The sequence below is a fragment of the Arachis stenosperma genome, chromosome 10, assembly GCF_014773155.1.
Source record: "Arachis stenosperma cultivar V10309 chromosome 10, arast.V10309.gnm1.PFL2, whole genome shotgun sequence".
Lineage (NCBI taxonomy): Eukaryota > Viridiplantae > Streptophyta > Magnoliopsida > Fabales > Fabaceae > Arachis > Arachis stenosperma.
Genome location: NC_080386.1, coordinates 131,568,224 through 131,584,209, shown reverse-complemented (window position 1 = coordinate 131,584,209; position 15,986 = coordinate 131,568,224). Strand labels below are relative to the sequence as shown.

Below are 15,986 nucleotides of genomic sequence, written 5' to 3'. Positions count from 1 at the left end.
CAGTATATATTCTTTTACATAATGGTTATTGTTTCTACATTTGGTTCTTGATTAAAAAAAAAAATAAGAAGATGAAGAATATTTTAGAATTCAAAACTTAGTTCATGAAAGTGAGGTTTTTTGGAAAGGAAAATTTAGCTACTTTCTATATAATAATAGCATTTTGTGTAAAGAATTAGAAATAACTTCGCATTGAATTTTGAAGTAACAGAGGCTATAATGTTATGGGAGCCTTTTATATTTTTAAATTATAATCATAATCACAAGTATAATTATCTATTGTAAGACCTTGGCAAATGCTTATTGTGGATGAGAGCACAATAAATTTATGTTTGTTGGACATTGTTGGTGAGTTAGTTCACTATTTATCAAGTTTTGTTTTAGGAGGTCTTGGTTTTTCTCTTTTTTTATAATAGGCTAATAAGATTATAATAGATTAAGTCCTTTAAACTATTGCAGAGCTCATGAAAATTAAATGTGGTTATTATGTCATTTAAATATTTTTTTGGTTTAAAGAATGTATCCATTTCTACTGTGAAGAAAACAAAAGAAGTTTATTGAATGAGAAAATAGTAGGCTTATATTAAGAATTATTGGATATTAAATTTGTTTTTCTAATTTCCTTTTTTCGTCACTCAAGGGCCACTTTTAAGTTTGTGTTTTTTACTTTCATTCTGGAATTGTATATTAGTATTTGTACTTTTTTAAAAGCAAAAAAATTGTATTTCAATATTGATATTTTTTTAATTTTACAAAATAAAAATTTATTGTGTTTATATTATCAAAGAGGCAAAGTCTTCCATTATAGTTATGTTATCCTTGGTCTTTACAGTATCGGGGCTTAAACTTGTTGTTTTGGAATATATAGTCTTTAATTTAATAACTTTTTACTTGCAATAAAACTTGTCAGAGGCCAAAGGAGTGGTAGAAGGAGAGCATACGAAAAGGACTCATCTTTATGAGCACAGATTCTACCATGCTATTTCGCCTTCACTTATGTTGTTGGAGTTTTTTGGCTATGATCTTGGTGTTTCAAGTATCTTTCTTTTCCTCATCCTTATTTCACTGTTTAATACTTCTGTTTTTATTGAATTATTGTTACTGAATTGCATTTTTTAATTTTCTTTTTTCGTCATGTAAGGGCTTATGCACGTTTGTTTCTCATAATAGTACCAACAACTGAAAACTGTATCATTTTATTTCATTTCAAAATATAGTCACCAAATTAGTTTTTAATTTTTTTTCATATTCAAAGGAATATAAAAAATAAGTTAATGTGTTTATAGTGTACAATTTTGGCCACTAATTTATTTTGTTCTTTGTCCGTTTCTTTGATTTTTGGATTTTTTTATCTTCTTGATTATTTATTTTAGAAATACATAATATTTTCCCGTCTTTTATGAAATAGTTATTTTATAAATACATAATTTGTTTTAACATTGCCTTCAAAATTCAAATAGCTTCAAAGTTCTAACCTTTTGCTCCGCTTGCAATTTTGTGTACAATAATGCTATTCATTGTGTATAAAACTATAAAATATCAGTATCACCAAGAAGAGGTACGAGATTGAAACCATTCTTTTTAAATATCATCATATGTTGTTACTAAGATTCAATATTGATTTATATAATTGGTTCATTGGTTGATAGATATTTAGCATTGCATAAGGGATCAATTCATGTTACTACTTTATATTGTAATCATGTCAGTGTACTCATTTGATTAGAAAATATCCATTGGTTTGAGAAAAAAAAATTTCATCTCATTAAACACCATAAAATGATATATGGTAATCTTACTAAGTGTGCTAATATAAGTTATGTTCTGTATTTATCACATGCTATTACCAAATAGGCAAGAGATGAAATTTATGGAAAGAAGAAGTACATTATTTAGTTGTTTCAATAAATAAATTCTGTTATGTGTTTATCACATGCTATTTAGTTGTTTAAATTGGGTAGTACTTATTTAATCACATGACATACTTTCAAATTAAAAGCAATTCCTAACCAAATACATACCATGAAACTGAATGCTTTTAAACTAGGGATGTTATTGCAATTGAGTTAAAGAATTGAAATTTTATTTTGTTTTTTGTTTTGATTTTTCATTTGTTTTCTGGAGGTTATTTGTAGAGTTGAAAATACTAAAATATCTCCAATTACATGACGAGTTTTCAAATTTTTGAATTATATATTTTTTCCATTCTAAGATCTCAAATGTCTTTTTGTTCTTTGTTCTCAGTCTTGGTGTATTATTTGGAGCTTTTATTTTTTTCGTCTTCTTTATTTCTTTATTTATTTATACCTAATTCTATGTGAATGATTTCTTTATACTAAGCATCTTCACTGTATTATTATCTATCTCAAGAGAACTTTTCATTTTATTTTCTCCTTATACTATACATCTTGACTGTTATTTTTTATTGGTTGGCAAGTATTCTATTGTGAACTTGTGGTAACTACTTCATCACTTAAAATTGTTTGTTTATATTTTTAGTAGGCAGCATGATTTGGTTAGACACGAGTAAATAAATGCAACGGCATACGAAAAGCAAATTAATAGGATTGCCAACTTACTTATTCTCAGGTTTGTGAATGTTGTTTTGGAGCTTAATTTGTTAAATATTTTTACACGAATCTCCCATTTTTTCCTTTTCTGCTTCTTCTCCAAGTAATACAGTAAAAATATTTGTGAAAGTGGATCTAACAGGGTCAACAAATTTCATTTAAAAATGCAATGATGATAAAAGAAATCCAAAGTTGTTCACAACAATAGGACTTTTTTTAATTTAAAAAATTACTAAGGTTTATAAACTAGGAAAGAATATGCTGTCAATTTTAAAATCACAAATTAGTCATTTTATACAAAATTCATGCATATAAAGGGAATGACTAATATGCTGACTTTTATTTGATATATTCTGTTTCTTTATGGTTATTTCTTTGTTATTTTTTGTGGGTCTTACTCTCTTTTGTTTATTTTTTTTTCTTTTGATTGAATCTTTTATTTTTTTAGTTTTCTATCTCTATTGGGGTAAATAATGGAATTATTATTTCTACATGATGTCCATGTTGATTTTATAGGTATCATAAACATTTTTTTTATTTTCGTTGTTCTAAATTTTTGGACAGAAAAGATTTGAGAGTGAAATTTAGGTTTGTGCCTTTTTTATTTTTTCATATTAAAATTATTTGTTGTTAGTAACTAGATTTCATTTGTATAAAATTAGTAAGAATTTGAAGTCCATGTTAATTTTATAGGTATTATAAACATTTTTTTAATTTTCGTTGTTCAGAATTTTTGGACAGAAAAGATTTGAGAGTAAAATTTAGCTTTGTGTCTTTTTCATTTTTTTCATATTAAAATTATTTGTTGTTAGTAACTAGATTTCATTTGTATAAAATTAGTAAGAATTTGAGGTCTATGTTGATTTTAAAGTATCATGAACATTTTATTTCATTTTTCTTTTTCTGAAATTTTGCACACACATGAATTGAGAGTCAATTTTTGTTTCTTGCGCTTTTTTTTAATTCTAATTAACGTGTCGTAAGTTAGTAGCCATATTTGATTAGTATAATAAGCGCTGCTATTGTGAATGTGATAACCGACATACTCTTATATACATAATTGTACACCACTTGAGTTTTACTTGAATATTATTTATATATATTTTTTGTTTCCTGACTCACCTGTTCTTTAATTGTAGAGCAGCTCTTAACTTGGAAAAAGAGGCTTTTTGAGCAAGTTAAGTAATTCTACTACTTGCTTATTTTTATATGAAATTTAAGGCATTAAATATTTATATTTGGGTGTCTCGTGTGTTATTTGGTGATGTTTGTGTGGTATTGTCAGGTTTGCTGGGAATAAAAAAGGAATGGATGTCTTCAAAGGCAATGAAAAAGATGGGAAGTAAAAAGATGTCAAAAGACTCTAATAAATCAAAGAGGCAATTTAGTGGTTTTTTCGTTCAATGTGAAAGGGTAAATTATTCTTCACAGTCTTTACTTTTTTTTTTCACCATAATATGCTAATTCTAAATACATCTTGTTGGTTGTCTTATGCTTAATTGTGGGTGATGCATCTTGCTTTGATTCTTTTAATTAAAAAAATTACTAAAATTTAAAAACTAAAAAAGAATAAGCTATCTTTCAGAATTTTAAAATTACAAATTAGTCATTTTGTATAGAATTTATGCATATACAGGAGAGGACTAATATGTTGACTTTTATTTGATATCTTCTGTATCTTTAAAGTTATTTTTTTGTTATTTTTTGTAGGCCTTATTATGTTTTGTTTATTTTTTTTATTGAATGATTTATTTATTTATTTATTTTTTGTGCAGAGTAAAAATTCAAAATTGTTATTAATATATGAGCTCCATATTGATTTTATAAGTATGATGAATTTTTTTTTTAATTTTTGCAGCGAAAAGAATTCATAGTTAGATTTATATTTTTATCTTTTTATTTTCTTTTTAATTAAAATTTTGTGTTTTAACTTAGTAACCGAATTTGATTTGTATAATTAACACTGTTGTTGTAAATTTTATAATATGCCAGGCTTTTATTTGCATTAGGAATTAGTGGATGAGAATTCACTAGCTAATATAAATGTGCTTTTAGCTAGAAAAGGTTAAATTCTTGTGTTGGCGATAAAATAATTTTGAAATAACAAAAAAACGAGTTCTACCATTTATATTTTTTTATTTAATTTTTAATTATTTAAATAATTAGTCTAAGCAATTTTAGTTTTAGTCTAAGCTGATCAGTAAATCACCATTTACAATATGGCCACACAAAAATTAACTAATGTTAATTAATTAAATTTTTTTATAATATATATATATATATATATATATATATATATATATATTATATAAAATCAGCTACTAAATTAATTATTATGTATTTTTGTATAAATATATAAATTATTTAACTCATTTTCAATATATATTTTATATTTAAATATATATTTTATATAAATAATTAATTTAGTAATTATTTTTTTGTGTACACCTAAAATGATTATATGGAATTTAAGTTTTAATATACTTATTATATATTTATTAAAATAAAAATATAAATTATTTAATTTTTTTTAGTGGAGATAGAAAAATTTGAATCCACAATCTTTTAGATAAATATAGAGAGATTATGCCATTTGAATTATAATTCATTATCAAATATTTAAATTTTTTTTTACCCACTATAGTCTTAACATTTTTGATACAGAAAATAAATTGTATTTATTTTGTAAGTAATAAGTACACTAGCTCATTAGTCCAGTTCGAATACCACCTTGTTTGCGGTTAGGGGTGCACATGGGCCGGGTGAAGCCGGGTTTGATGGGACCCAGATCCGACCTGAAATATACACCGGGTCTATTTATTAGACCCGAACCCGACCCTAGACCCGATGAAACCAATACACTTTCGGGCCACAATTATACCGGGTGAAAACCGGGTGAAAACCGGGCCATTAACATTACATTACGTTGATACCTTCTTGTAAGCTAGCATGTAAAAATATCCAAATTTCTAAGACTCCAACCATTATTTAACATGGTAAAATTTACTTAGAAAAATATAACAAGAAGCAATCCTTCTTTAAAATTAAAGCATAACCACAATCAATACTAAAGCAAAACCACAATCAATACTAATATTGTCTAATAATATCAAATATTTAAATCAATACAAATAACACAATATTATGTATTAGTCTAAAGTCGTATGCATTCTAAACATAAAACATTAACTTATAATCTTATAATGACTAATAACACAAAATATTAAGGTTTACAATACTTAAATTCCACATAAAAATAGTCATGATCCATCACTAATAACACAAAATATTAATTATGCATGATGACCGGGTCACCGGGCCGACTTCGGGTGACCCGAGCTATGGCCCGGACCCGACCCGAAATAATGACCGGGTCTATTTTTGAGACCCTAACCCGACCCTAAACCCGATGAAATCACACCAAATTAGCCCTTAAAGTGTTCGGGCCCGGGCCGGGCCGTCGGGCCGGGCCGGGTCTGTGCACCCCTATTTGCGGTAACAAATTCTTAAATAGAAGTTAAATCTACGACTAACTTTGACCTATTGTACTGAAATGTTGTGGACAACTAAAAAAAAATTTACATGTCTCTCTATAAATGAATTTTCCATTTTGATTTCTCAGCTGTCACAAACAAAATGATAGCATTAAAAAAAAAAAAGACAAGTGGTGCAGATATTTTGAATCCCGTTTGTTATATCTTATCCAAATTGCAAGATGAAGTTCTAAACATGCATATGCTAATTTGAAGAACAACGTTCATCACATCACTACTTTATTGTATGCATGATGAAGATGCTTTGCTTATCGAATATTATTCCCATAAACAAAACAATTCTTGCTTCTTCATCCAATAACGATGTTCCTATTCCTCCTCCTCCTTCTTCTTCGCCCAAGAGAAGAAAAGTTGGGCCTCGAAGACCACCAAAACCCACTGTAATCCAAATTGAACGCATTGTTGGTGCTGGAAGCTTTAGAGATGGCGAACAAGCGGGGCATGCTCTTCTTCTTCTTCCTTCAATTTGGTGAAGACTCACATACAGTATCTTCATGTGAATTTGATAGTCGAAAACTGTTACATGATAATTTAGCCAATATTACTAAATTATCTAATAGTTTTTAATATCATCTTCGTACGAAGATAACTGCAAGTGCGTTTCCGCCTTCTTCTTAACTCATTAATTCTTAATTTTGGTTTATAATGAATGAACAGAGATTCGGACGTGAGGAAATCAGTGTTCGACTTGTTCTTGGGCCAAGCATTTGAAGGGCCAGTGGAGAAGAAAATCAGAACAACTGGCGAGTGGCTTCTTACTAATGCTGAGCCTCGATTTCAAAAATCGGGTATTCCATTTTCACTTTCTCATTTTTTTATAATATTAATTTTACAAAAATATTATTTGTACGCGTAAAAATTAATTACCAAATCAATAAAATTATCCAAAAAGTTCGACCAAACTATTCAGTTTACTATTGATTTTTGATATTTTGTCAAATTTGTTAGAGATATAATTATTCATATGCTTTCTCCTCTGAGTTTAAGGTTTTGAAAAGAGTAATATCATGTTATGTTATCAATTATTAGTGACTTTTACAAGAAAGAATTTTAGCAAAAAAAAAAAAAAAAGAAAAGAAATAATGTTAATGTGGACAAATGCTTATGACTTGTTTTCTTCAAACATTTAAATTGCTGCAGGCAAAGGAATTCTCAAGTTTATTTTCCAATTGATGCTACCAATTTGGATTATGTCACTACTAGTTGCTAGTGGAGTTATCAAGTTACCATTCAGTAGTCCTTTTCTTGATGACCTACTCTTGTGAGCCTAGCACACTTGTTCTTTACAGATTCAATGAAGGTCAATTTCCAAGTTCAGATAACACTGTTCTGAGATATAAATGCATGTATATAGAAGTATACAAATATCTTGTCATAGCATGCCTCTCAAATAAAATAATTTTTTTATAATATCCAAATGTAATAATTCCAAATATAATATTTCTAAGCATATAAATTCTTGAAATATATTTCTTAACCTTCAAACAAATGCCTACTAAGTTTACTTAATTGATAGATAATCAATGAATCAAGTTAAATTTCTGTTTCGTTGAGACTTTGGAAAAATTACTTGTTTTATTTATCAACATCTTTGAAATCAGATATTCTATAACTGCACGAAGATTTCAACATAAAATCTCATGCATATTACACTGGTTCAGACAACAAATATACTATTACAACTAAAAAGAAGCAATTTCAAGATTTGTAGCCCTGCACTGCTCCTGACAGACAGTTGAACTCATCATGTTGGCAAATTTCTAAGCAGACGAAGGGCTCGTTCCCAATGCGGTCTCTGAGCCAGAATAATTCGTCTCAAGGCCGGGACTGCTCCGGCCACCACGATTGCCGAATGGTTGTCGCTGTCCATACTCAGATTGTACAGTATTGCCAAGCTTGCCTCAACTGCCTTTTCACTCCCTTCTTCAATCAGCTTCACCAATGGATAAATCGCTCCCTCGGAAATAATAGCTCCACTGGAATCCACCACTCCTTCAGACACTATTCTGTTGAGTTCCACTACAGCATTTTCCTGTGTTTCTCGAGAAAACGAATTTTTAATCTGTTCCAGAAGCCTCGGAATTGTCTCATAAAGTGTAACTTCCACATTGATTGGATCAGAAGAAGTGTTGGAACTAGAGAGAAAATTAAGTTTGACAAGGCAAGCAGCTACCCAATCTTTGTGATAGAGAGGGATCCTAGACCGGAGTATTTCACAAAGCAAGCCGATGAAATGGGAGGAATCTGTTTTGTGCCGGAACTGCTCATTATCGAGTAGTCTTGTCATCAGCCGGGATGCTGCAGATATGGCACGACCCGCTTCTTCGAATTCAATTGTGTATGCTTCTGAAAATTGCTCTACAACATCAGATTCCATGTCCGCTGCAATGACATGACAAATTATGAGCCAAAATTTGATCCATAGGTAATATATCCCGGGATCAACGAACAGCCAAGAAATCATTTTCCCAATAAATATGTTGAGAAACCCTTTCGTTCAACTTTTGCCGAGTAGCTAAGTCTATCGGTTGAGCTGGTTCTCTAAATATCCAAGATACTTACAGTGACTAATATCACTGAGAAGGTTTTGGGAATCAAAGAAATCAAAACCCATTGTTGAAAAGAACAAAGCATGTTGAGGCTAAACATAATTGCCAATTTGAATGCGAAAATATTCAACAAAGACTTCCATTCACTAGACATGTATGGACTAGCGTTACTCGCAACCACCTTCATCAAAGTACTTAATAAAAATAGAATAAATCATATTTGGAACTTGTAAGCATATGCTTAAGCAATGAACATGTATTAGTTGGCTAGTGAATTGGGCTCATATGACACTATAACCATACTTTTGTAGTGAGTTTTATTCTTCAATATAAATAAAGAGAGGATATCTAACATCAAATTAATCATTCCTACATAATCAACCAAGTACACACATATTGAAGCAGAAAACATTATTATTTTTGCTCAAGAGATCAAAAGAATATGTACTTGTAACAATTCATGTATTGCATATTACAAGTAAGAAATTCCTTACCTGAAATTTTCAGAAGCTTTTGCTGAAAAACAGAGTTGAGACCAGATTCAATATCTGCAGAAATAACAGAGGCCAACGTTTGGTCAGCTAGTGCAACAAACTCGAGCACAGACGCAGCTTTTTCTTGTAAACTGGGTGAAGAGGACTTCAGAATCTCAACAAGACGTGCAATGAAATCAGATTCCAGTATAGCATTCCTGAAGATCCAAATAGGAAAAACAAATTCAATGTCAACAAAAACTTCGGAGAGAATTTATGGCTTCTTGCTCAGATCAATCTAGGAACTCCGTGTAATTAAACTTCAATAACACCATCGAAGTCTGCTTTAGATCCTTATGGTCAACCTGGAGTTTGTTTCTGATATGGCTTGTTCAGTTCTTAACCCAGCTGGAATTTCACTTTTCGCTTTGTCAAACATCTTCTCAGATCCATTAACTGGTCCGTCATAAAACTGAAAAGAATCAATGTACTTGATATTTGATAAACAACCAGATAAAAATCAGCTCAAAATCTGCAGCAAGATATGTAATACTAACCTTCAACTGCATCTCTTTACTGGGGTCTAGTATCTGAGCAACTATGTTCAGAGCCTGCAGAAGCAACTTATCAACCTCAAAGCATTGACGTAACTATTTTAATAAACCAGGCTCTTGCCAGAATTAATTAAAACAAGAAATACATATATACCTTCTCCACAACAGGTTCAGCTATTTCTGAGGACTTTAAAATACTGATTAAAGGATGTAAAACACCCTCAGCTTCAATCATCCGGCAAACAATATTGCTGCATCAAGAAATCATTATGCATCGATTCAGTTTACCAATTATGATTACACAATAAATGGATAAACCTAAAACTATTTTAGCAATTCATCTTATTACGACAACCAAGTCTTACCTTAGCAGAGGCCATGGCTTTCTAATTTCATAAAATATAATTGTTATGTGCTACGTTAAGATTTTCCTCAATTTTCTTTTGTTCCACTTATAGCCTATAATGTATATCAGACTTCACAAAATTAACAATGGTCCTACCTAGCAGACAGCCTTTCCAAAGCTTGTATTGCAGCAAATTGGACCTCATTATGATCACAATTCAAAAGACGTACTAAATGTTTAATTGCTCCAGCCTCCTTAAATGCAATGCGCATATGTTCATTGATACATGCACCAGCAATTGACTCAGCAGACCTTACAATAGCAGACTTATCTTCAAGTTCTAATATCAGCACCAAACGAGCAACACCATCCATCCAAGGCAAAAGTGTAAGCAGCTGATCATTTGAACATTCAGATACCGTCTTCTCTTCCATTTCTATAGCCCCAATACGAGCAAGGAATTGCTGTTGTGTCCGTCCAATGATTGCATTGACTTTTGCTTCATCTATGTTAGCATTCTTGTCATCAATATTTAATCCAAGAAGTAATTCTGATGCACCAAATTTGGAATTTTGTCCAGGAGTCTTTTCAATTTCAGTTCCATCTGGTAATGTGGGCCACGCATGTAATCGTGGGGTGAATGATTTATATGCTGCAGCACCAATTAATGGCACAGGAACCAGTCCTTCTTCAATAACAAGAATTCTATAATAATCATCATCCTTAACAAGTTCCAACAATGCATTTCTTGCTTCCTTTTTAATAACTTTAGAACCTTCTGAATTAGATATTAAGAACTTTGCCTGAAAGAAAATCAGAGAATCATATTTAGGAACTGATGGAACCAATGACAATTAAATTATCAACAAACTTTACAAAATGTCTCCTAGTTTTTTATTTCCATTCAATTTTAATTGTGAGGAATAAAAACCAGGGGTTCTGTACAAATTTCAGTATTACAGAAATCAGAAAAAGGTATAGCTAACTGAACAATAAGAATTTTTTAGATAAAAGAAAATGAACAGTAAAAATTATATTCTGCTGATGAAATACCAAATAAATGCAATTCAAACAGACTTATCTACCCCTTTCGTTATACTAACCTTAAGAGATAATGAGTTATGACTAAGAGAAAATACAAATACACCATACCAGGGGAGTACAAACAAACAAACTGTCAATTTAACACAGAAGAATTTTCGTATCACTTCTTTTTAATAAAAGAATTTTATATGTGAATCAGAAAGATAGAGTAAAAAAATTCGGACAACAAGAGAACCTCTTCACAAAGGTGAATTATGGGGGAAAAAGGAAATATCCAAAGAGCAAAGCTCTTGAATCCCTCAACAAGTGAACAAATCTTAGAGAGAAATCTTTCTAAAATGATCATGATTTGTTTGTTCCCGAAATTCTATTATTAAAATTATAAGAATACAACTCCAGCCAAATAGACCAAACAATGGCATAGGCTACTACTAACACAAGGATTTTCTTCCTTCCATTTAACAAAGCCAGAAAAACTGGGCAAGATGAATTGGTCCATAGGATTACAACAATAAAATTTTCTCTAATAACTGGGAAAAAGGGAAAATGATATACACCAGCATAACTGGGCAAAATGAACTGGTCCATAGGATTACAAAAATAAAATCTTCTCTAACAACTGGGAAAATGGGAAAATCATATATACTAATACAATGATAAATCTGAACAGAGAATGTTATAGTCTTATTGCATAATGCACACTATAGCTTGAGATTATTTAATAAAGAATATAGGACCTTTTTGCACTTTGATAGGCTTAACACTAGAGAGGAGGATCAAAATCATACTTTTCAGCATGTAAAACCAGAATGGCATGTAATATGTATATATTATTAGAAGAGTAACAACTAACAACGTTCCAATAAACACAAAGGAATCCTCACCAATTTTGGTATAACACCTGATTCAACCATTGCGTCATGATTATTGCGGTTCAATGCTAAATTTGCCAAAATGCCTCCTGCAGCTTCCTTTACTTTCATATCCTCATCATCAAGGTATTTAATAGATAATGGTAGAATGTCACTCTTTGCCATTCTCCTGCAGAGCTTCTCATCAACAGATAAATTCCAGAGTGTACCCATACTCTGCTCCTTCACCTACCAAAAATGAATACAAAAGATTCTCAATTTTGAACACCAGTGAAATATGTGAATATGAATTAAATTTACAGAATGAGAGGTCACATACCTCAGTGGCCAAGGACAATTGCCTCAACAATCTATTTATCTCTTCTACTGCTCCACTATCTGCTACAGCGTTCCTATATAGATTGATTGAAGATATTGATCGCAAAAGACCTGCAGCTGCCTCACATGTTGCACTAGACTCTGATCTAAGGAGGTTTGAAATAAGATTAATACGACCAGGAAATTGCATTATAGTGTCAATACACTTCTTTCCACCAAGTGAATATTTCCAGAGAGCAATTATAGCTTGCTCTCTATCCAGAGGATCATGATCTAGGCCTAACATACGGACAAATAAGGCCACATAACCATCACCAAGGCCAGAAGACGTGCTCTCTACTGCATCAATACCCTGAAACAAAATTCAAGTACTCATTATCACTGAAATGTTAACTATAACATTTGAACAATTTTGGAGAAGGAAAATGTTCAGGGTTCTGTAAAGTTGTGTAGTTTCTGCAATTCTGAGTCCACATAGCAGGAAAGAACTGCTTGCATTTCTCAAGGTGCATTGTGGAGACAGGACTTTGTCTTTACTTCTGTGCTCAAATCATTGTATTCTTAAGAGGGTTACGGTTTCACATATCAGATGTGCGTAGAGATTGAACTACATTATTTTTCTCAATAATTTTTATCTGAGTTACCTTTTTTTTAATAAAAGAAAAACATCAAGACAAGTAAATAATAATACAATTATCCATATAAATTTCTCCTTCTAGCTAACCAATGGAAAGAAGAAATTTTGTTCTCTTATCTTGTAATCTTCTTGTTTCTTAACAGATTTCTTCTTCTATCAAAAGTAAGTATTACATCAAATGAATAGCTGTCTATATTGAATTTATATTATGCACACTCACTACCAAAGTTTTACTACTTCAAAATCAAAAACCCTAAATTTTGAATAATATTTCCTGGTATCACCAACTAGCAAAGCATATTGGCACTAAATTGTTCAACAGCATGGCCTTCAAAAGTGTGACACTTAGCTATAAGGTTCTAATAAACATATATCAGAATAAATAGACAAAAGAAACGAGAGAGGGAATTTGAACATACTGAAAGGGATGAAGAGTGTTGTGAGGTGGAATCAGGACCGTTACTACTGACCCTGGGAAGGAGAGAGAGTTTGGAATTTGGTTTTGAGAAGATTGAGAGTCTTGTGTTGATTGGGATGAAAGCAGAGAGATTAGAGGGCGTAAGAACAGTGAAAACCGCCGGAAACATGTGTCGCAACCTGTCACTTCCGGATTAGTGTTATTCAGAGTGGTTTCTGGGTTTTTCTGGCATTCAACAACAAATTCTATTCATAACAATTAGCGTTGGAGCCTTGCAGCTTAATGCAGCCAAGAAGGAAACCATATCTGGGCCAATTTTACTTTGCTTTTTTTTTTTCGGGTTGCCATGTATCTCAACCCGGCCATGTTAAAAGCTAATTAGTCGCAAATTTGAATTTTATTTAAGAATGTCTAATGATTTGTTATATATACGATATTTAAACTATTAATGCTTGTTTAAATAAATAAACTGACCATTTGATTTTTTTAAGATCATAAATTATAAGAGTGCTATTCATAAATGTAAAATTTTTTATTTAAAATATAAAAATTCGACTCTTCAATTATTTAGGAAACAAAAATCAGATCCTCCTATAAATTTTTTGTTTTAAAAAATCATAACAAAATAAAATACTGATTTCTATACTAAAATAAAAATATATACACAGCCAATAAAATTGAATTACACTCATTATTTTTTTATAATAAAAAATTTTAGCCACAAAAATAGATACAGATACAAAAGAATACAAAAAAAACTATGAAGACAACAAAATCAACTTAAAAATAATCTATTGCCATCTCCAGCATTATTATTAATAACCAAATGAGTCAATATCATATCATTTTTATAGCTAAAAAAACTCTGTTAATTAAAAACATTTAGGAGTTTTTTCTAAAATAAATTAAAAAAATATAATATTTAATGATTTAAATAAACGTGTAAATATTTATCAGAATATATTTTGAGTCACATCTCAAATGCATTGTCTCCGTTTTATGATACGGGACGCGCTGGTCATTTTCTAGGTGCACCCGAAATATGAACAAGAGAGCATCTCAGATACATTGCATCCGAGATATGCTTATATTATGATATGGAACAGTGCATCTGAGATACATGCAAGGAATCAAAACAGGTGCACTACATGCAAGGAATCCGTGGCTAATTAAGTAAAAAGCGTGGCTAATTAAAAACGCGTCGCCCTCTTTAGCCACAAATGTTCATTTGTTGCCAAAGCGTAATTGACACAATTTTTTTGGAGTTTAGCCACGAATTTTTTTGTGGCTAAATCCCTTGTTTTTGGTAGTGTATAAATATATGTATGGTTTAATTTATTTTTCATGTATATTTATATTCTAATATATATAATTTTATATATTTGTAATGACTAATTTTAATATACACATAGTATAATATTTTTAAAGAGCTAAATAATTTGGTTTTAACATATATTCCTAAAACACATATTAACTAAGCATTATTTTATTTTATTTTGCTATAAAATTTCATGAAAAAAAGTATTTTTAATACCCAGATATTAATTCCAAAAATAACAAAAACAAACAATTTAATACGGATAGGGAAAGGATCTGATAGTCAAACATTATAGAGTAAAACGAAATAAATTAAGGGGCCCTCTCCTATCAATAATAATCAATGTAGCATACAAAATTTATGTTACAATCTTTAATGTAAATTAAGAAAATATTTAATGTTAGCTTTAAGTTTAAGTTTATTTTGGATTTTATAAAATTATTATACATATTAAAATATAAATACACATGAAAAATAAACTAAATCATACATATATTTATAAACAAAATTTTTATAACATTGGATCTTGACTATATCTCGGGTGCAATGCTCCTGTTTTGCTTTTTTGCACGTATCTCGGATGTAGTGTTCCATGTTAGAATATGATGCAGTGTATCCGAGATGCTCTCTTATTTATATCTTGAGTGCATCCAGGATATGATCAGTGTGTCCCGTATCATAAAACAGGATCACTACATCCGAAATACGTTTGTTTTTCAGTTTCTCTCACCGTATACGAGATATGACTCTAAATATAATTTGATAAATATTTATACGTTTATTTAAATCGATAAATATTATTTTTTTAATTTAAATAAAAAAAGTTGTCTATTTGTTTTTAAATATTTTTTTTATTCTTTTCATTCCAAATATTTTAAATTACTACCAAAAAAAATTCAATCAATTATTTCTTAGGCTCCTTTTTTTCTATTAGGCTCTCTTGTCATGCATTTTCTTACTTGAGTCTTAAAATATCACTATTGCGTTGACGAGTATTAAATATTTGGATTGGGCTTTTAAAAAACAAAATCACACTGTAGCATATCAAGTCGTCATTAGATGAAGCAAATTTGTATTCTTAGATCATGTAATTAAGGAGGTGGGATTTAGCTCGTTTGTCACTCTTATTATAAATGTGTGATTTGTAAAAGAAAAAAAAAATTGAAAAAAATTGGAACAATGTTTTTGAATTAATTATGTTAAAAAGGTTAATTTTAATTTTAAAAATTAAATTTTAAATTAATTAAATATAATTCTTGATTTAAATGATTAATAAATCTGAAATGCAATCCGTTATTTACGTATCTCAAATTTTGTTTACTTAGCGAGATTG

General features: G+C 30.2%; 2 protein-coding genes across 2 annotated transcripts; one reads left to right on the top strand and one right to left on the bottom strand.

Annotated features, from left to right (window-relative positions):
• Positions 1–6,243: 6,243 nt before the first annotated feature.
• Positions 6,244–7,536, top strand: LOC130955836 (probable NAD(P)H dehydrogenase subunit CRR3, chloroplastic). The gene is made up of 3 exons (XM_057882815.1): positions 6,244–6,563; positions 6,782–6,912; positions 7,265–7,536. Exons 1-3 carry the CDS (start codon positions 6,355–6,357, stop codon positions 7,387–7,389), a joined length of 465 nt encoding a protein of 154 aa, XP_057738798.1. The 5' UTR covers positions 6,244–6,354; the 3' UTR covers positions 7,390–7,536.
• An 86-nt stretch (positions 7,537–7,622) lies between these two features.
• On the bottom strand, positions 7,623–13,684 carry LOC130955834 (uncharacterized). Its single transcript, XM_057882814.1, has 9 exons — positions 13,337–13,684; positions 12,282–12,632; positions 11,975–12,190; positions 10,203–10,849; positions 9,855–9,951; positions 9,704–9,757; positions 9,512–9,618; positions 9,168–9,364; positions 7,623–8,506 (listed from the first exon to the last, which is right to left on the bottom strand). Exons 1-9 carry the CDS (start codon positions 13,502–13,504, stop codon positions 7,869–7,871), a joined length of 2,475 nt encoding a protein of 824 aa, XP_057738797.1. The 5' UTR covers positions 13,505–13,684; the 3' UTR covers positions 7,623–7,868.
• Between the last annotated feature and the right edge of the window lie 2,302 nt (positions 13,685–15,986).